Source organism: Mastomys coucha, unplaced genomic scaffold, assembly GCF_008632895.1.
Source record: "Mastomys coucha isolate ucsf_1 unplaced genomic scaffold, UCSF_Mcou_1 pScaffold16, whole genome shotgun sequence".
Classification (NCBI taxonomy): Eukaryota; Metazoa; Chordata; class Mammalia; order Rodentia; family Muridae; genus Mastomys; species Mastomys coucha.
The window spans coordinates 74,739,794-74,762,181 of record NW_022196898.1 but is presented as its reverse complement, the minus strand read 5'-3'; the positions used below and the strand labels follow the sequence as shown (position 1 = coordinate 74,762,181).

The following is a 22,388-nucleotide window of genomic DNA, read 5'->3' as shown; positions in this document are numbered from 1 at the left end:
TTTGCTATAGGACCTAAAGCACTCTAGGGCCCTCACTGTGGTTCAGCCAGGACAACAACTTGAATATGATCCCTAGGACCAACGTTGTCGGGAAGGAGAGAATCCACTCCTGCAAACTTCTGACTTTCATACGCATTGACTGCGCATGCGCACTCTCATGCTTAAAATAAAAGCCACAGCTAAAATCTTTAGTTTATAATGTTTGTGATTCTACATTTCTAGCGAGTATTTGTAAGTATGTCTGAATGTGTGTGTTGATGGGTCTGCCTCTGACTAGTCGTAGACTACTGAGGTATTTACTTACACTGGGGTCTGTGTATTGACATCCTTGCTACCGGTTCAGAAATGGACTTAGGATTTGGTGTTTGGTGACACAGGTGGCACAGAAATAGCTTTGAATGTGTGTGACTTTGGATTCCAAATTAAGACACATCCTATCTTTAGCATTTTATAAACTTAAAAAAATAATGCTTTTATGTGAGAATGTCATATAAAGCCCTTGCTTCTCCTAAGGCTTTGAAGCTCCACTCACCCATTTCGTACTTTTTGTTTATATAATTTAATAAACTTGAGTCAAAGAAGATCCTACGTTTTTAGTAGTTCTTAAATTATTTCATTTCAATTTAATGTTTTTCAGCACTGGGAATTGAGTTGATCTCTCTCTCTCTCTCTCTCTCTCTCTCTCTCTCTCTCTCTCTGTGAGTGTATATGTGTGTGTGTGTGAGTGTATATGTGTGTGCGTGTGTATGCATATGCTCGTGTGACTGCCTGTGCATGTATAGAGGTCAGAGGACAACTTGTGTCGTCTTTTCTCAAGTTCTACCTTTACATGGGATGTGGGGATCCAACTCAGACCACCAGGCATGTGCAGCTAGTGCGGAGCCATCTGGTCAGCACTGAGAGGAGCTTTAACAGCTAAATTTGTATGCACTATGCTCCCTCAGAGCAAGCAAGCAAGAATCTTAGTGGATTCTTTTGAAGAATGAGGAGAATGAGGAAAAGTTCACTTGATGGGGCAGGAATACAAAACCAGGATCGTGTCCGGGGAAATTAGAGATGGCTTTTTCTCTTTTACCTCTTTTTTTTTTTCTTTCAAGTTTTTATTGGAAGGTGGAGCTACAACACAGGCCGATTTTTACAGGCAGCAATTTCTCTGGAATGCAGTGGGGCCCGGCCCCTGCCCTGGATAGAGCAGCTGTTTCTGCTGAATGCTTGGAATGTGAGAGGCTGTGATGTAAGGAGAGCAGAGGGCATTGTTTCATCCCCCTAAGTCCCGGTGAAAAGAGTCTTTTGTACACAGGAGCAATTCAGAGTGGCATGGCATTTCTTCCCCTGGGCAGCTGGGTCCTCAGTGTGAGTAGTTTCATGGCTTTCTGATAGTACATGGCTATTTAATCTGCTGTCCCACAAACTGCTCGGAACCAGAGCCCTCCAGAGTCAAACAGGGTGAAGGTCCTGTTTCCAGCATCTCTCCAGGGGAGAAGGTAAACAGCAATGCCATGTGGAGAAAATTTGGCCATAGCCAGTTGGGAGTGGCTGCGCCATTTAAGGACTGTGGGGTTTTAAGAGTCATACCCTCAGCTCCAACCTTGGCCAAGCTACACAGCATCTCTATAACTCAGATTTTATCAGTGGCATACGAACAACAGAACTGACTTCATGGTGTCATTCATACATTGTAACAAAAAGATGTATGGGGTGGGGAAAGTGTTTGGTGTTTGGTAAGCACTGGATATGTGGTAGCTATTTTTATGTTTTTTTTTTCTAAAACATTCTGTAAAAGGTTGATGTAAAAGGTAATAGCATGAGGCATGCTATTAAATATTCTTTGTTTCAAAATATATTGGGATGGGGTTAAAGATCTGGCTCCAGTGCAGTGGGCTTGCCTAATGAACACAAAGTTGAACAAAGCAGACATGGCCCATGTAATCCCAGCACTTGGAAGGTAGGGGGCATAAAGGCCAGGAGTTCAAAGTCATCTTCAGCTACATAACCACCTTGAGGCAAATCCCCTGTTATACGACACCCAATGTATCATTAATTACCAGAATCCAAGTTTGACTAGATGCTGGCCAGCTCTTACCAAACACTGTTGTGTAACTTAGTTAACTTCTCTTGTTTTCATGAGGCAGATGGGACAATGGTGATATTGATGCCCCACTAGGGCTTCTTCTGCCTCAGTTGCTCAGACCCCCCACCTTAAGTGAGAGGAGCTATTATATCCTACAGTATAGGAAACAAGTACTGAGAGGAATCGGACACTGTTCATTTAAAACCTACCCACTGAGTGCCTTGGATGCTGGAGGTATAGTTTGAACCACACAGACAGAATTCCTATCCTTATGGCTTTCTGTGATGTTAGGGAATAGGAACAAACAAATGATTAAAAATAGTGTATAGTGCAACGGTCAGTCCTAAGAAGGACAAGAAAAATAACACAGCCGAGCACGTGGTATAATTTTCTACATAGTCACCAGGTGACAATTTTGGAAGTAACTGTAAAAGGTATCAGTGTCCCAGGAGAAGAACAAGGTGTTTGTGGCTTTCAGTCCAACTCTGTCCTGGGGTTGTCACTTGCTTACCTCATGGGGCTCTTGAGAGGAGCTAGTGAAATGGTTTCAATAAGCTATGAATTATTTCTCAGAGGAGGGGGAACACTGTAAGAAAGCTTAGTCTCTGGTTTGCTGGGTGTCTCCTGCTTCTGCTTTATGATTCTTTTGTTCTTTAAAGCGACAATTAAAAAATGTTCTGGCACAAAACACTTGAAGCCATTCTCCCAAGGTTACCCCAATGGAAAAGTTGTCTCACTGTGCAGTTCCACCTGGTCTAGATTCATCATGGGCTTCAGTGGCTGATCATCAGCTCTTGGGCTAACCTGGAGACCAGATGTATCTTACAAAACACCTCTTGATTTCTCAACTGAAACTCCTTCCTAGTACTGATATCAAATTGTGTAGCTCTTTGAAAGTTAGTTTCCCTCTTTTCTTCTTTAACCAAATACTTTGCCAGTCACTAAGCCATCCATAGAATTCAGGCTGACTGGACTCAATCCACCCTGAAATGATTGCAGGTTATAGTTAATAGCTTGTCTAGCTAACTTGCTGAGACCAGCTTCCTCCATGTGACTGACTACTTACTATAGTGACCGAGTCTTGAAGATATCTGTTCAGTTTCTATTCCCATTTGAAGACAACATGGCTTTGAAAACAATTTCCCTGATGTATTTATGGAAGTCCAGGACTTTTCAGAACAAAGAGGCCCATGGATGAGGTCAAAGGACCAAAAGATTTTTGTTTTTTGTTTTTTGTTTTTTTTTTTCCCAGCAGAGGTGCAAGGCTAGTAGATTGTGGAACCCACAAGGATTACTAGGTCTTGATTCTAATCTCCGTTAAGTGAGAGCTGATAGCCAGGAGGTCACCTTAAACCTTAGCACTAGGGAGGCAGAAGCAGGCAGATCTCTGAGTTTGAGGCCACTCTAGACTACTGAATAAATTCCAGGACAGCCAGGATAGAGAAACCCTATCTCGGTGTGTGTGTGTGTGTGTGTGTGAAGTGTAACAGGTACCACACTATGTTTGTCTTTATGCCTCATTTCTTTCCCCTCCCCTCCCCTTCCAGACAGGGTGTCACACAGTCCAGCTTAGCCTTGAACTCACTATACTGCTGAGGATGACTTTCAGCTCCTCATTGTCTTCCCTCAACTCCTATTCATTAATCATAATGAATAGTTACCCTGGTCCCTATTCATTAATCATAATGAATGATCATAATGCTAGTATTATAGATTAGAGTCACCATGCCTGGATTAAAATGTATGTAAAAAGAAAAATAAACCTAACTTTGTGAAACTTATATCCACTCTAAAATATCTTCCTACGGATAATAGGGGAAGTGATCTTGAGTCCCTGTGATGGCCCTTGGTTGTAAAAGCATATTCCTGGCAGCTATTCTGGTGGTGCAGGTTGTCAGCTCCTAAGAAGGTTGAAGCAGGAGGATGAAGAGTTCAAGGTTAATTTTAGCTGAGTGAGATCCTGTCTCAAAATACAAAACAGTAAAAGGAGGTTTTAGATCCTAGGATATAGATGACAGTTAGTGTTTGCCTAGCAAGCATGGGCCCCAGGGTCACCTCTCACTACTGGACTAACCAATAGCAAAGATGTAGGGGAAATGCAGGTGGTAGGTACCTCGGGGTGAGAGGCACAAATGCCTTGCCAGTTTTCACTTAGACCTTATATCAGGCCCAATTTTCTTCTTCATATATACCATGGGTGGTGGTTGAATAAAAATGGCCCCCATAGGATCATTATTTGAATGCTTGGTTATTAGGGAATGGAGCTACTTGAGAAGGCTTAGGAGGTGTGGTCTTGTTGGAGGAAGCGTGTAACTGGGGGGTGGGCTTTGAGGTTTCCGAATCCCAAGCCAGGTCCAGTGGCTACTCCTCTCTCTTCTGGCTGCCTTCAGATCTGGATGTAGAACTCTCAGCTACCATGTCGTGCATGCCACCATGAGGATAGTAGACTGTAAGCAAACTGCAATTAAACACTTTCTTTTTGTAAGAGTTGCCATGGTCATGGTATCTCTTCATTGTAATAGAACATTGACTAAGACACCATGCTACAATAGAAAGCTAGGTCCATTCACACACATACACACACACCCCCCCAGGTGAAACACTGCCATTGAGCCATAACCCCCAACTCATTTTTTGTGTGTGTTAGTTTTTATAGATATCAAGAAAATCATCTCAGAAAATAGCTTTGCTGTTGTGGAAATGACAACACCCCCTCTCACCATCACAGATGATATCCTGTAAGAATAGGCTAACAAGGGACTAGGGTAACAAGTTTACTTAATCCACATTTTATATGTTGTGGGACTTTCAGAAATGAAGACCCAAGGGCTGCGAAAGAGCTGCCTGCTTTTGTGATTAGGTTCCAAAAGCAATGGTCAGATCTATAAAAATAAGATGAATGGAGTGTATGACAGAGATGGGAAGCCAATAGGGCCTCGGTGTCAGACACTCTGTGACCTCCCTTATACAGCATCCCCTCCTCCCTCTGGACTTTCTCAGGAATGGATTTCCAGGAACCCAGAAAGGACTTCCCTAAGACCTACAGCTTGCATTAAGTAGTTCTGGCTTTTAGAGAAGAGGAAATCTAGTTTCGTCATGTGTTTTACTGGGGTAAGAGACAGGATATTGACAAGAGCCCCAGGAAGACCCTTCTGCATGCCTTCCAGTCTCCTTTTGTGCAAAGTCATCGGCTCAAGGCATCAACCATGCTTCAGGGCATCATAGCTAATACAGTCTAAGGTTGTATAAGGGCAGGACTTCACGAAATAGACATAAATATTTGTAATTCATTGAGTGAGACCTTTTCATATGTATAATTAATTCTTTGGTGGCCACGGTTGTTTCTCCAAGTGTATGTGTGTTTCCTTCCCCGAGAAAGGAAAATAGGATACATTTATCAGTTTATCAGCACAATGTTATTGGTCATGTATTTTTTTTAAATACAAACATGTTTATAAATTTGTAGTTTTGTCAAATTCTGCAACATGGTGTCTGCCACTTTTGAAATGTATGTTTTACCAGATTGCAAATGAAGAGCCAAAGAATGATTTCTCTTAAAGCCTGTAGTTTGCCATTGTTAGCCTGTCCATTTTTTGCTTTGTATGATAGCTCCAGGATAACAGTACTTTCCACCTGTTAGGGACTGTAGTACAAAGGCTTCACTATGCACTGTGCGGCCACCCTCACCCAGAACATTGATTCGGTGCCTCACTGGTGGTGGGCCCGGAGTCTGGGTCAGTGCCTGCAGACATCTGGCATTACCTGCAGCCAGCACTGAGTGTCTATAGAAATTTAGGGCATCTTTGTTCTTTGGAATGAACTATAATAGAGAAATTTAAAACTCATGATAAAGTTGCAACCTCACTGGTCCTCTGGCTGACACTCTAATTCCCTTAACCTTGAGGTATTAGAGAGTAGATCTGGTGTAATAAAAATCATGCCTATTTTGGGGAGGCATCATATCACTTTCTTTTGGCTGACGGATGCAGGACTGATTCCTGAGAATTTCGGCAGGATTCCGTGGTGGTACTTTTCCATTGTGTGGGAGCATGCTGCTGCAGGGCTATGGACTATCCTAATCAATGCTGTGAAGCTACAGTGAGAGGAAGGGCTTCTCCTCCTGCAACTTTAACTTTAATATAAGTAACAAATGTTAGGATTGAATTTTTCAAAGTATAGACCTGTCTTAAGAATGTCTGTCTTAAGTTACTGTTCTATTGCTCTAAAGAGACACCATGACCAAAGCAACTCTTATAAAAGAAAGCATCTAATTGGGGGTTTGCTTAAAGTTTTGGAGGGTTAGTTCATGATCACCATGGCAGGAAGAAGAAAGACATGGCCCCATAGCAGCTGCTGAGAGCTTTACATCCTGATCCACAGTCAGCAGGTGAGGGTGGTGGTGGTGGGAGACAGAGACAGACAGATAGACACACACACACACACACACACGCACACGCACACGCACACGCACACAAAGAGACAGAGACAGACATTACATTAGGCCTGGTGTGGTCTTTTGAAACCTCAAAGCTGGTTCCCAGTGATACATAATCCCTCCTTCAACAAGTCCACACCTCCTAATCCTTTCCAAATAGTTAGTCAACTGAGGAATATATATATATGTATATATATGCAAATATAGAAGTCCATGGGTGCCATTGTTATTCAAATAATCATCATATCTAATATTAAAAAAATATGTAGAATATGACCAGAAAGGAAGAGAGGAACTAGCAATTTCACAAATGTAAAAATGTTATTAGGAAGAAATCAGGCCAGATCTTAAATTTCACTGCTTTTGTTTATGCTTAAACATGACGTCCCTGTCTCAATTCACGAGCTCCCTAAACACAATCTAATCCGGCAAGGTGCTGGTCCTGCAAAGGCAACTGGAGCTATGTTGGTTACGGTCGCTGTCAGTGTCCACACTCCAGCCTAGTTTTCTAAGTCTCCTGAATGACTTTCAAAGGTCTTACATGTGTGCACAGTACCATAGAGAAGCCCTAACATACAAATCTCCTTTGCATGTGTTGAACATCTCCTTTGCCTAGAAACTGTCTATGAGTGTGCTGGTGGTTGGCTTAACTCTTTTTAGGTCCCTGGACAAATACAGCCTCTCAGGTGTGTGTCTGAAATAACACGGCCTCCTCATCACTCTGTCAACTCATCTTGTGGTGGTGTGTCACCAGCAGCCATATTCCACCTTCTCTTATTTAACTGAGGATCCTGTCTCTGAGTCCCTGCAAATGCCAGACACAACAATGAAAGGGTCTTTTGTTGGTTCACTGCTACAGCTCAAGCTCCTGGATCAGTTTCTGGCACTCTGGCTGCTCGTCAGAAGCAATCAGAGAAAGTTCAGTGGACTGCTGCGTTCCTGAGAAGGAATTAGGGCTGGAACAGTTAAGGAAGCAGATGAAGGCCCCTTTTCCATGGAACTGAAATCTTTTATTTATTTATTTTTTTAATCAAGTCAGTTTGAATCTCCCATTGTACTGACGTCACGCATGTTCTAGTTCATTACCTCAGAGTGGCTCCTCAAAGCCATATAGAGATATATTTACCAGCATGGCATCCTCCTCCATTGCAGAGCCTGGAGTTAGTTCCAAACAGTGTTGTTAAGCGGGTTTTCTCTTATTAAAAATGATTAACGCGATAGATATTCTCTCAGATAGGCGCAGTGAGGCACCCCACTGAATTTGGGGATACTAGATTTTCCTCATTAAACTTGTTTAACTTACCCCATGGAGAAGAAGCTCAACAGGACCTTAAGTTTTTTCTTGATCTACAAAAGCAAACTAAATACCGAGAGGAGGAAAACCCCAAGGCTCCAAGACTTAGTTCATATCCCTAGCTAAGCAATGGCCATGTGGGGTCCTGAACTGAGTGAAGACAACTTATTCTCTCATGTCTTTGAAGGACCTCATAGCTTGTTTCTTAAAGAGTCTGCGTTCTTTTAATGAGGAATGTCTCCCGCAGACTCATGCATTTGGACACTTGGTCCCCAGGTGGTGCTGATGTTCTGGGAGTTTATGTGGTAGTTTTTGCTTGCTGGAGAATTATGTCACTAGGGGCGGGCTTTGAGAGTTTCTAGCCCTTGCCCCATTTCCCATGTTTCCTCCTTCCACTCCTTAACACCGAGGGCTCACCCTCTGGAACTATAAGCTAAAATAAAAACTTTCTTCTGTAAGTTGCTTTGGTCGTGGTATATTATCACAGCAACAGTAATCAATACAGACTTCAATCACATTATGCAAATTTAAATGCAGCTTTGCTGCCCAGCATTGCAAATATAGTCCAGTGGCTAGAGGACAGCATAATTTGTTATTTGTTCTAAATGCTTGTTAGCCACATGATCTCAGACCTGGTGATAATGCTGAAAAAGGCTTTCTTTACGTGTCATAGATTTATCTTTTTCAAACATGTGGTTTTTTAAAATGCTTTGAACTAAAAGAAATCTATGCTAACATTAAAATGACTTATTAGAGGAGAATTTGAAATATATTGCATTTGATTTAGATACCATTTCTAGAGCATACAGCAGTTTTCTTTTTGCTATCATCATATAAAATCCAAAATTCTTTAGATGATCTTTTTGCTCTAATTCTTAAGTTCATACTCCTTATGCAAAGTAGCTGTTATGTTGATCTTTCCTGTGCTATTTGCCTTGATTTGTCTTAATCACAATGAAAACTAATCTTTGACTGTTACTTTAATCACATTTCTCTCCCCTTCCATTTCTTTTCTTTCCTCCAGCAAGTAACAAAGTGGCCACCTCTGACCACTGTCCCACCCCTCCCCTCTTGTCATAGTTGTAAGAATCCTCCTGGGAGGAGGGTCTGCATATGTGGATTTGGGGGATCTTCCTGGTCACTCATTTGTTTTGTCTTTGTTTGTTTGTTGCTTGTTTGTTTTGGACAGAGACTCAGGTAGCCCTGGTTAGCCTAACACTTACTGTGTAGCTGAGGATGACCTTGAACTTCTGATCCACCTGACTCACCTCCAGACTGAGAGGAATGCAATGATAAAGCACTACTTCGCCTCCTTGAGAACCCTTACCTACCATTTCACTCCTGTGCCAGCCACACACCCTTCTCTTTCCTGATAAATGCACCTCCACTGTATTTTTCATTTTTATCCAAGGAGCTGTGTTTACACTTTGTACTGTATGCACATAACATTCTTCTATTCAGAATCTTGCTGGAAATTCATCTCTGTGATGCTTTCTAAGGCTTCTCTTCAATCATGTCCCCAGTCTTCCAAAGGGAATGCAGCTATACACTCCTCAGCAGTGGTTAGCTTTGTACATTATGTTTCTTGGCTTCTCGTGAATAGTTATGAGTACCTTTGGTTTTCCTCCGTGAAACTTGTAATTATAAATTGCTATGGAGATCCAAGGGCCAGAGGAAAGGGGTCCTTCTCTCATATCAGGCACTGTTTGGCAGCATTTAGCCAGACATGGTGGCTTATCTATAGTTGCAGTAGCTGGGAGAAAGAGGCAGGGGAATTGTGAGTTGGAGGCCAGCCTGGCTACATAATGAATTCTAGGCCAATCTGGAGTACATATAAAGACTCTCTCAAGCCCAAAATATACACATTCCTCCCCCCCCCCAAAAAAAAAGAAAAGGAAGGAAAGAAAGAGAGCAGCTTTTGTAATATGTGGAGTTGTAGAGGCATGGATGTTACATCTACTGTGGGGACACCGGGGACCTTCATGATAGCTAGGTGGCTTTAAGGAGGATGCATGATGGGTAATCTCATATAACAAATACAGAGGAGTGAACCTTGATGTGTGCTAATTTCCTAGATTGTAAACTTTAAAACAAATAGTTGGTTCAAGTAAATAAATGAAGCTCCCTTGGAATTAGAAAAACCACTGTGTTCCTTGTTATTTTGGACTTGCATATGTGATAAAGTTCCTCTACTTGTTAACTCTGTTGTAAAAAATAAAAACAAACAAACAAACAAAAAAACCCTAACAGCTTGAATGTCAGGATGAATGGCTACTGGGATCAGGGACCTGGTATGGAGCCAAATATCCCATCTAAAGAGTCTATTATACCTCTGTAGCACACCGTAGCACCTAGCACCTGGACTAAATCTTTAGAAGTAAGTAATAAAACATTTGAAATAAAATCTCATTTTAATGTAAATTCTAACAGAACCAAAGCAAGTGTGAGAGCCAAACTCCATGCAATGAAGCCACACAATCAAGCTACATCCAAATCAAGGACCCCCATGATGAGCATCCCGATGACCAGGTCAGTTAAAGACCCTTCACACATTGGTTTTTAAGTTCCCTGAATAGCAGGAGCCATGTGTAAATTTCCTTCTATTGTTACTGTAGATTATCAACTGATAATTAGATGTTTTTAACCACATCAGAACTTTGATTAGATTGACTTACTGCAGGAAATGTTCGGCTCTTGATAAGAACCGCTAAAGTGCTAAGCTGCAGAAAGAGTACGTCAGGCTAGTAACATTTTAGCTGCATGAAATAGGGAACAGCTATGGAGAGCAGGCTTCTGTCTGAAAATGTGGGATGATGAAGAACCAGAGAGCAGGAGCTACTCCTAAGCTGGGCCATGCTGAATGGCTTTCTGAAGAGAAGAGGTTGGTTCAGGGAAGACATGGCTTGACTTAGCAGAGTGTTGGTTACTGGAAACTTTGGACAGGGTGGCTCTTTGCCATGGTTGGGATACAGCCAGACTGGAGAGAGATGAGTGAGAAGTGAGAAAGTGGAAATCTCAGAGCTACGCTACTTTGCCAAGGCCTTGCACAGGAAGCAAAGAAAGCAAGGGTGAGATGGGTGGAAGCTATCTGTTTTAGGGAAGGAAAGGGATGGTGTTCTGGATATGGGGAGCATCTGTATTTGCTTGACATCGGGTGGTGACATGACATCCTGGTGGTCACTGCTTCCCTGGAAAGTAAGTGATTCTTTCCTTTTGACGTGAGTATCTGGTGACGTATGTGAAGCCTTCTGTGGCTGGAACAGCTGAAGCACAGCATTTCTTGCGAGCTTCTTTGTGGGGTAATTAATAGAGTTACGAGTTTTTATCTGCAGGTGCTTGGAGTTTAGTGCCATCACTCACACAGAAGCTACAGGAAAATATGATGCCTGCGTTTGAAAGTCACTCTTGTGACAGTGTCTCCAGGGCCGTAGAACTCCCTTAAAGGTGGCTTATCCTCGAATAGTACCGAGTGCTCAGTCTGTACCCACAGACTAGGCTGGGGTTTTCACGGATTTTGCAGAACTTGATCTCTATCTGCTTGCATGCCCTTCTGCTTAACTTTCCAGGTGCCCGTCCCCTCCTCAGAGCTATCACTACCAGTACAAAAACAGCGGGATCCTGCCTCTGGGACTCCAAAATTATATCAGGTTTCCCAGAGCCAAAGAAGGGCTCATTTCCCCAGGGTCTGACAGCTGTTTTCTTTCATCTCTATAGAATGGTATGAAACATTTTACTTTACAGAACCTAGAAATTCCTGCAAGTCTGCAGTCTCTGTAAAATTACATTCAGTACCCGTTGAAATATGTATAGAAAATGGATAGAAGTCTTTTTGTTGAAATTTCCTAAAAAAGACACAGAAACATGTATCTCATAGGGGAATTAGATTAGAGGACCCACTTGGAAAAAGGAGACATGGATGAAAAAATTGATATCTTTGTTTGCCATGTAACAATCATATTTTCATGTGTGGCATCCACATTGGGTTGAAGTTAAACATAAAAAAACCCTGCATCTGTATGATGTGTGTTCCCCGACTCGTTCATTTGTTATGTCAGTTGTTCTTCCATGCTCTCAGTGTTATTAAAATGACTGACTGATGGTCATCTATTCAACATACATTTATTTAGCTTTTTCTGTGGATATTCTTCCTCCCTGTTAATGACCAGCAGTTTGCTTACACCTAGCAAAACACAAGGCAATCCAGCAATTGCAATAGAATGAGATAAAGGTCATTTTAGAGGGATATAAAATATTCTGCTACTAGGTAAATGACTATCACAACAGGACAGAGGTTTCTCAAAGGGCATGTCCTGAAGGCTGAGACTTGAAGGAGGCCTGGAAAGTAGCTGAACAATGAAGAGAAAGGACAGAAGGGAAGGCAGAGGGACATCCCAGAAGCCAGTGAGGACATAACAAGTTCAGCAAATAGGCAGATCATTTACTAGCCCTATTCATCCAGCAGGCATATGTAGTAAACACCTGTTTTGTACAAGGCACTGAGTATAGTGATAGACCTTGGGAGCTATAAAACGGAGAGGGATTATAACATGATATTTACTACTAAGGAACAAGAAGTTGACACATTAATAATGCAGGATGGTGTATATATATTGTTTATTACTTTAATGATATACTAATTGAATATGTTATATTCATTATAGATATTATATATTTAAATATATATATATATAAGCAATTAAATAGGCATGCTTCAAGAATGCAGCAAAGCAAAGGAGGAATGAATGCTTGTGGTAGAGGTTCCAAGGAGGGCTGGAGGTGTGTTTTGCAAAGCTAAGACTGGTGCTGCATCCTTGTGACCCCAGCTCTTGGGAGGAAGAAGCAGGGGGATATTGAGTTCAAGGTCAGCCTGGGCTGTGAAGTGAATCCTAGGCCCACTTGGGCTACCTGGAGAGACCTCATCTCAAATAAAGCAGAACAGGACAGAACTGAACTGAACTGGACAAAGCTGCAAATGAGTACACACCCATCCTGTTCAATTTTTTTTTTAGTGAACCTGTGGTGCTTAAAAGACCACAGGGTTGAACTGGTCTGTAGCCCACTGAACTCTGATTGGTTAGAGCAGCTTTCTCAGCCACAGATAAAGCCTGGACATGCCCCTCTCCTATGCTATTTTCTCTGAACCTCAGTAGTATAGAATGACTTGCTTAACTGGACAACCAAAACAGACAGACAGACAGACAGACAGACAGACAGACAGACAGACCGACCGACCGACCAACCAACAACCCCATCCAAAAAAGAAAATTATCTAAATATCTGTTCACTAATTCTCAAATTATAAATGAGATATAGTAGCACACTTGTGCCTTCGTATGTGACACATACACATGTCACGTGTTCTCTTTAGTCTATTTGGAGTCGAGATATATAATCTGACTTTCTGGATACCTGATACTAAGGCACAGCTTTTTACCTGAAAAGTTAATACTTAATATTTATTATCTAAAATAAAATACAAATAAAGAAGTATACAGTACTACATGATTTACAAATATCATCAAAAGATAACAGGTAATATTGAAAATAGACTATGTATTTCAGATTAAAATAAAGTCAAACGGGAGCACATCTTTTATACAATAGTTACAAGAATCACATAATGAAAGTGATGCTCAGCCATCCAATCTTCCATTTGGCTTACTTGTCATTTCCCAATGAACTGGTCACCTCCAGCTTGGCTAAGCTGTTTAGAGAAGAGTCTGTTGAAGCATGAATGAATGAAATAATTCTAGTCTCTCCTTGTGGGACACTGAACAGTGTGCCTTGTTTGGGTCCACTCAATTTAATAGCATTCTGGTAAAAACCAATCTAGCACATGCCCATCAGATTTTTACTTGATGTTCCAATTAGGCAAGACTCCAAAAAATAGAAATAAAGTTAGCTTCACAAATAGGAAATGGTGAGCCCATATAAGGAAGCAAATGCAGGATGAGACTTGGTACAATAAATAGAGGGAAAAAAAAACAAGAAAAAATCTATTATAAGCAAATTACAAATCAATAATTCACTGCCATTATTTGAAAAGTGTCTGTACCACAATATGTGTGGCTTATATTGTTTATGTTTGTATGTCAATGGTCTGTATGCTTTAAGAACCATAAAGAAAAGCTGGAGAGCCTTCAATGGTAATCCAAATGACAGTAAAGAAGAGATTAGGGGCTGGGGCGATGTTCAGTGTTTAAAGCACTTGGTATGTAAATGTGAGGACCAGAGCTTGGATCCCTCACATTCACATAAAAACTTGGTGAGCTTAGTGACCACCCATAATCCCAGAGTGCAGGAGGGAAGCCCAGGGCAAACTGCTTAGTTCCACTAGTCAAGGTGCAGGCTCCTGGCACAGCAAGAGGCCTGCCTCAATGAATAAAGTGGGAGGCATATGGGGAATAGCCAACATCAATCTATGGCTTTTATGTGCCTATACATGTGTGCTCACATAGAGTACGCACACACACACGCGCACACACACACACACACACTTTCACTCACTCATTTGTGAACTCATGCATATGCATTCTAAAAAAAGAAGAAACATTCAGGTTTGAAAATTTAGGGTAGATCAAGAGGAAAAATTTAAATTGAAAGGTGGCAAGTATAAATGTTTTTAATCTTAGAAAGAGATTTTATAATGAGACGGATTCTAGTCTTTTCTATATAGAGACAGAGGGAAAGTGGGTCTGTGAAAACAGGCATTTTAAATGGACTTTAAGGGTGATAAATATTAGAAAAGCCAAAGACTATAGGAGAAAACTTGACTGTGACATCCTTATTTTCTCCTTATGACTCAAGAGATCCATTTGCTTGAAAAATACTTAGTTGATGGCTCAGGTTGTCTGCCAGCTCTCTGACTATAATTCAAAATTTGGTGGAAAAGGCTTCAAAATTTCATTTCCAGTAATTGCAGAGAAGGGCTATACAACATTATTATTTATGAGACTTCTGTAGGAGATGCAGTAGAAAGAATTAATTTTATTATCAGTTTATTAATTGGCTCAAAGTTTCTCTGTAGTTCCTCTATTTTCATGATATTTGTCATTTCATCTTGCCTGAGGTTTATTTAGTTAGGGGAAAGAGATGCCTTGGGGACTGTTGCAGAGTCATGGGCAGACAGGCTGATCTCGTGCTTATTGGCTAGTTGTGATAATTTGACTTAAAGTTCATCCTAAGGGATTGCAGCCACATCTAATGAGGTTTACTTGGTCACCACAATGTAATTAAAAAAAATAAAGATATTATTTCACCTTCCATTCTCCCATATGATTTCCATTTTATTTTTATCCTAGTTACATTTGATGACAGTGCTATGCCTGATACAACCTGAAGGAGATGGGGTTTTGCTCTTTTGTTCTTTTGTTATCAGTATGGGACAGATGTAACTGCAGCTTTGAGCAGGAGGCAGCTAGAGGAAGCCTCTCATTACAGAAGAGCAGGGAAATCCCACTGGGACAGCCCTCTGCCCTCACTCAGTAAATGTGAGACACAGGATGAACAAGCCGCATGTTGTAACATCAAATGCAGCGCTCTGCGGGTCCTACCGTCGAATGCAGAGAGGGCTCTGCTAGCAGTGTATCTTTTGTGTTTCTTTCTTTCCTCCATTTTCTTCTCTAAGACAAAATATATGTATTTATCCAAGCTAAGCCAAGTGTGTTTTGAGGTAGTGACAATGACACGGAATGAGCATGTGGTCAAGCTCCACGAGCTCAGTAACGTACCGTATCACTAAGACCTCCTCAAACCAAAGCATCTCCAAATCTGCAGCAGGAATGCTAATGCCGTCTGCAGCAGATGAAAACATTGGTAGAACTCCATTGAATAATTGTGCTTAGTGAACTTTAGCTACACACACTTTAAGTCATGTACAATGTGAATCATGTTTATTTCTTAGAGGGAGAGAAACCTGAAGTGAATCTTTTGTGTTTTGAATTGTCCCTACATATAGAAAATGTCTTGCCAGATAGGTTCGGTCTAGGCATGAGGCAAAGTGTTTGAAAAGTCAAGGGTATGGGTTGAATATAAGAAATTTGAGACAGCAGGTATGGGAGTGGGAAATGCAATTGCAGGCCATTCTGCTGCTTGCTCATTGAGGCCTTGCTTAGAGCAAGAAGTCACAGATGACCTCCTACAGAGGGCTGTGGTGAGAGTTGAGGTCAATGATCTAGATAAAGACGTCTGTGAATGTCAAGTGTACAACCCAATATAGTGCCAGTTTGTCTCATTGGGAAATTGAATCTGGTTTTCCCAGGGGGTTGAAAATGGATTCCAGAGTAATGAAATATCAATTCTCTTTGTCTCTTGAGTCCTTTTCTGTAGTCTTCATTCTCATGTTTGCTCCTTCAAGTGTTAGTCTGAAGGAATTCTGTGCCCACAGTGTAGACTCTTAAATTCCCAACTAATGGTATTGAGCTCTGAAAATAATCTGTACAGTATTTGTATAGGCCCCAGATTTCTTAGTTAAGTTGTAATGTGTCTAGTAAATATTGCTCCAAAATAGCACCTTTTATTTTGCAAGGTCAGTGTTACCAACAGAAGATTTAAAATTCTTTTAGGGAGAAGGAAGGCATTCTTTCCCAGTTAAATGGTTCTTATTTGTTTATGTTACCCAAGCAACTCACTCACTGTGCTCTTCAGCTGGTGTGGACTCAAATCCATACAGACAATTATCTTCTGAAAATATCTATTAGCATCTTTCATTTGAAACATTCTAACAGTTCTATCAGAGGTATTGAAGTTTGGAGGTAGTGAGCTTTTGAAGAAGCTTCCAGTTAATATCCCATAAAACAAGTTTGATACCTCATAAAACAATTTCTAGACACATGGAAAGCATTGTCATGTTCCCAGGATCATTATATCTCAGTGGACAGGAGCTCAGACTGCTCATGCAGAGGACTTAAGTTCAGTGTTCAGCATCCATGTCTGATGGTTCATAACCCTCTGTAATTCTAGCTCTAGGGATCTGAGGCCTCTGTCTCCCCACATTCACAAAATGTAAGACAAATCTTTAAAAAAAAAAACAGATCACTAATGCTTTAGTGATAAACAGGGACTCAAGGAGTGCCCCAAAGCCTCTAGTAAAACAAGATTTCATCCAGCCTTGAATTACATGAGGAAATGTGTGCTCTGTGTGGCTGAACATATGCTTGAGCCAGAACCCTGGAAACCACAGGTAGAGTTTGAACTGTTTTCTTAAAAAGAAGACACTAAAATTAGGCAAAGTGATTTGGCTGTGGTCACTAATTCAGCTAGTCTAGTCGCGAATCCAGGAAAGGCATTGCTTAGTGATGCTTCCTGTGGAGCAAACCCTGAGCTCAGGGTCTCTAGTGGCATGGCAAGGAAAAAGAGCTCTCCAGGGTATCAGATTCCCGACATCTAGAACCTACCACAAAGCTTCTCATTTACCATTGGATGCTAACAGTGTTATTATCACGTGCCTCGTCATTATTTTGAAGAAGGGAGCTTTCTTTTTTCTCATCATAATGGCTGGCAGTCTGAGAAAGAAGCTTTTGTGTCCAGTTTCAAATCTGGTAAGATAGAAGTTATCCTCATTAGGACCCTTACTGAACATTATCAATAACTCCAGCAAACAACACAACTGGGAATGTTAAAAATCAAATCAATGGCTGTTTTGTGGTTGGAGGGTGGTTTCTCAGAGAGTTAAAGGGTCTCTCACTACCCATTTGTTTGTAGCTGGCTATTGACAGCCTCTTGCTGTCATTGGCCAATTCCTTCTTCTATCTGGCCTGGCCACTGCTCCAGGGATGCTCTGGGTTCCGAATGACAAAAGCATCATCGCAGTCCTTGTCCGGGTTCCCTGGCTTGCTGGATGAACCTGTCTGCCAGGGCTGTGGTTCCAGTGAGTGGATCTGGTACTGTCCACTTACCTTTATGTCCTGTTCATTCCATTTTCATGTGACTATAGCTATGCTTCATTAGCTAACAGAATGGGATGAATAACTTGCTCTGAGTGATTTTTTTTTTTTTTTTTTTTAAATATGAGAGACAAATGTTTCAACTCACACAGAAGGTTTGGTTTATGTGCCAGAATAGGAAGACCTTGAAGGTGAGGTGAATTTGAGGATGAAGATTATGGGAGGAAACAGGGAAATTCAGGAAAAGGTTCTTGTGTCTTAAAAGTCCCTTAGACTAACCAAGAGGAAGAATCTGCTGCTTGCCCCTCTTAGAGGTAGTAGCCAGATGGACTTTACCAATTAAACAAGTAATAGCCTAATCAGTTTGATTTGTCTGCAATCTACTCAACTGGTCAGGAAACACACATTGGATGCCATTTGGCCAGAGTTGTCAGTAAGAAAATATTAATGAGAAAAGCTTGGCCGGTGAAAAAGGACCCTCCCTAGTGGTGGTTTTAACTTTCCTAGGTTAAAATGAAAATAGGAATGGAGATTTTCAATGAGAAGAGGGTATTATTTCTTTCTATAAGTCCTCGAAGGCAAGTATTGCATCCTAATTATCTTTGTATCTCCAGAGCGGAGAACAGAACCTGGCTCTTAGCACTGCACAGAGATGTCTGCTGAAGGTGTGTCTATCTGTTTCTGAGCACATCTGGAAAATGAGAATAATTACTTGATTCATTTTGCTCAACGACATCCATCTTTTCTTTAGCCCAGTTCTGGTTAAGATGGCATATTAGACAAGTTGCTTGGGAATCTTTCCTGGATTATGAAGTTCATTTTCTTGTATAAATATTTAAAATGTTAACAGCATATCTGAGAATCAAGTGGAAAGGTGTAAACGTTTTCTGTGGGTTATCAAGGAACTAATATTGAATATCAGACTAAATGTTTCAAGCGTTCAAAACTCAACCTAAGTTCTAAGTTAGGTTGCTATTAACTTTTAAAAAACAGACTTTTTTCTATCATTGTAGATGCTATAAGTTAGTGGAAGGGGAAAAGAAAACAAAAAAACAACAAACAAACTAAAATATCAAAAAACAAAAACACCCCCCAAACAAAAAAACAAAAAACCCAAAACCGCCAGGCAGTGGTGACAGCCAGGGCTATACAGAGAAACCCTGTCTCGAAAAACCAAAACCAAACCAAACCAAAATGAAACAAAAACAAAAACAAAAACAAAAAAAACCCCAAAACCAACCCCCCCAAAAAAACAAAAACAAAAAAACAAAACAAAAAACCACCAACAACAACAACAAAAAACAATAGCAGTAGTTTTAACTCAAAAAGATAGTTATTAGAGTTAGTGAGTAACTAGGGGTATAATACTTGCATAGCATACAGAAAGTTTTGGGTTTGATCTTATTATTGAAGAAAACAAAACTACCTACCAAAGGTTGTCCTAGATTTATCTATAAGGGAAGAAAAGGCAGGCATATACTAGGTGAGTCCTCACTTATGTGATCAGTGCAGCCAGGAAGTGTGGAGTGCTGGCTTAGCAAAGGAGTTTGCTACAGCTGGTCACTGTTAGAAAATTCCACTTGAGGGGTAGTGGGCAAAAGCACTTGTCATAAACGCTTGATAACCTAAGTTGGATTCCTTAGACCCACCGCGGAAGGAGACCACAGACTCCCAAAAGTTATCCTTTGACCTTCACATACACTCCATGCCATGCATTGTGCCCAGTAATAATAAATACATTTAAACATTAGGGAAAAAACTTCACTTGACACTTTAAAAGAATCAAGTCAGTTTTAAGACCCAAGGATTGTAGATTGTAGAGAGAATAAAGACAAGAGGAGGAGATCATTTTTATCTTGTAAGTTTTCACTGGCCTACTGAATTAGGATCTGACGCTTCTCTTAGACGCTGGTGTCCCTTTTCTCTCAACAGAAATGTAATCATACTAACTGTTTTGATTTAAATGTCTCCCCATTTTCCCATATAGATAGCTTTGAGAAAAAGACTTGGAGGCATAGATTCTTTTTTTAGCACTTGCTACAGAGATTTGAAATTTATTCTGAGAATGCCAGGGACTCAAAAAAGTGGCTCCTGAGGAATAAATGCACAGCTGTCGAGAGTTCAGACGGGAGCACGGAACTTGAGGGCACAACTTGTTGGGTCTAGTGGTTTGTATCTGGGAGGAAAGGGATGGACCAGTGGAGAGTGCAAGGAATCCATTGGATGTGCTTCTAAAGCAGGAAAGCAAGGGAGCACAAAGTGCTGAGCTTCCTGGACGGGAGCCGTGGAACGAGGCAAGGGAAGTGCAATCAAGTCAAGCCTAGCTGACTATCTCTGCCCAGACTGGTTGGTTAAGCCCACAGCATCTGTGCAAATGACAAAATTGTCTCCTGGGTCTAAATTACTGTGGGCATCACCCTGTTACTTCATTATTTAGCCTTGTTTAGTGACCTTGATAAAAATGAAATTCTTCCATTTCCTTTGTTTCCCAACACTTGTTTTCTAGTCCAAAAAAAAAAAAAAGTAAGGAAATTAAAAGCAAAGGTGACCCCATTAGGTTCTGTCTGAGAGTAGAGCCCTGGTCTTTTAACTGGATTGATCTTTCTGTGAGTCGCCTTTTCTTCTACTTTTCAATATAAGTCTATTGATTTAGGGACTTTTAGCAGAAAAAATAAAGGGTGAAAATGATGACCCTGCCAACAGAATCCAGTGCTTCTTGTTTATCTGTTGCTGGACCTGAGCTTGCTCAGGTACTTTGGAAAATGGGCCATTATTTCCCCTTCACTATATATAAAACATGATTTATTTACTTTTTTATGGGTATGTGTGTGTGTGCATACCTGCTTGTCTGTATGTGTTCCACATGTGTGCAGATATGCATCAATGCCAAAGTGGGTGTGGATCCCGGGGCTCAGTAATTAAAGGTCGTTGTGAGCTGTTTGATATGGGTGCTGAGAATGAAACCAGAGTCCTCTGCAGAAACAGCAAGCGCCCTTAACCACTGAGCCATTTCTTTAGCTCTACTTTTTATTTTCATTTTTTTTATTTCTCACTGTTGGATGGCACAGAGCGTGTGAAGGAGAAATTTATTTTCTTCTTAGACATAGAGAAGCACAAAGGGCAGTTTTAGCATCATACTGCAGAAAATACACAACAGCCTGCAGTCTTTGAAATGCCCCCATCAAGGAGAGAATTTTCTGTGTTGGGCTAACTTTCCTAGGGGTTGGGGTGGAAATGGGAACAAATGTCTATTCACTCAACATATAGTTCTGACAAAAGACCAAAGGGACAGCCTTAGCAGGTACTGTTTGCTGAGCCAGTGAGTTTTCTGGGGTTACCTGCAGGCACGTGTGGAAGAGGTTAAACGTGTGAGCACGCGTGACTCCTGAGTAGCTAGATCATAGAACAGCCCACACCGGTATGGGTGACAGCTCTGGAAAGCTGTCCCTAGAGTTCCTGGTTCAACTTGCAGTCACCTCCCCCAATGACCTCAGCAGTCATTTGCTACTTATATACCTGGAAGGAGTGGGGTCTCCTGAGTCTCAAAAGTCCCAGGAACTTCAGGAGTGTTGTGTGTAGCTCCTGCTCCCCAGGAGGAAATTCGTCAATCCAAAGGAAACACCCTCTATGATGGCCTTCGCCCAGCATGTTCTTCTGCACTGTGACCTTCCCACCACATCACCCAAAGGGGACCCTATTTCTTCAACCCTTGACCCAGAGGGCACCATTTGACTGCTTTGGCCAATGAAAGAGAGTAGAGTCTTTTATACCTCCTTGAAGCCAGCTGTCAGGGAGGCATGTAAATACCTTGGAATCACTAAACAGAAGCATAGGCCATGTGGAGAAGGACCGAGGAGTGAACTGACATTCAGGGAAGAGGAGTGAGGAGCCAGAGAGTAAATAAGGATCCACTGTAGAGGCTCGCCCAACACACATATGAAACACAATGACTAAGACAGTAGATCCCAGCCTGAATCCTAGACCCACAAACTTGCAAAATGAAAGTGTCGATTCATTAAGCCAGTAAGTTTATGAGGTAGTTTGTAACAGAGGTGGATAAATGGATTTGTATCAGTCTTGACTGATGGGAGGTAGAAATTCGATAGTAAATTAACTTTTCATTTTGACCGAATCTTAAACAGGAATGAGAATAGTAGCCCATCATTAGTGTGGCAGCTTGAATGAAAATGGCCCCCATAGGCTCTAGGGAGTAGCATTACTTGAAAGGAGTAGAGGGTGCAGCCTTATTGGAGGAGTGTGTCTCTCAGGTGGACTTTGAGGTTTCAGAGACTCAAAGCAGGTTCAAGTGTTACTCTCTCTTCCTGCTGCCTGTGGATCCAGATGTAGAGCTCTCAGCTACTTCTCCAGCCCCATGCCTGCCTGCATGCTGCCATGCTTCCCACCATGGTGATAATGGACTAAATTTCTGAACTATACGCCAGACCCTTATAAATGCTTTCTTTTATAAGAGTAAGAGTTGTGGTGGTCATGGTATCCCTTCACAGCAAACAATACTCTTAACTAAGACAATTAGTCATTCACTCAGAGGGATAAAACTGCAAACCGATTTTCTTTACTACCCAATGTCTCTTTTATGTCAACTCTTTGTTTGAAGACTGAGGCTGTATGTTTATCACGGATTCCCTACTATTCTCCATGGGAAAGGATAATCATGTAAAAAAAACTAGCTTACCTCCACATCAG

At 41.3% G+C, this 22,388-nt stretch overlaps 1 protein-coding gene across 32 annotated transcripts in view; it reads left to right on the top strand.

The window, feature by feature from the left end:
- The window catches only part of Ank2 (ankyrin 2), a 576,750-nt gene that overhangs the window by 245,998 nt on the left and 308,364 nt on the right, over window positions 1-22,388 (top strand). For 27 of the 32 annotated variants that reach the window (XM_031375436.1, XM_031375409.1, XM_031375431.1 and 24 more), the window contains one exon: window positions 10,231-10,329. The exons of 4 other annotated variants lie outside the window; for them this stretch is intronic. In XM_031375436.1, coding sequence (XP_031231296.1) covers window positions 10,231-10,329 — 99 coding nt within the window. Of the gene's footprint in view, window positions 1-10,230; window positions 10,330-10,947; window positions 10,996-22,388 lie in introns of those variants that run through there. One more of the 32 variants, XM_031375400.1, reaches the window with a different exon arrangement.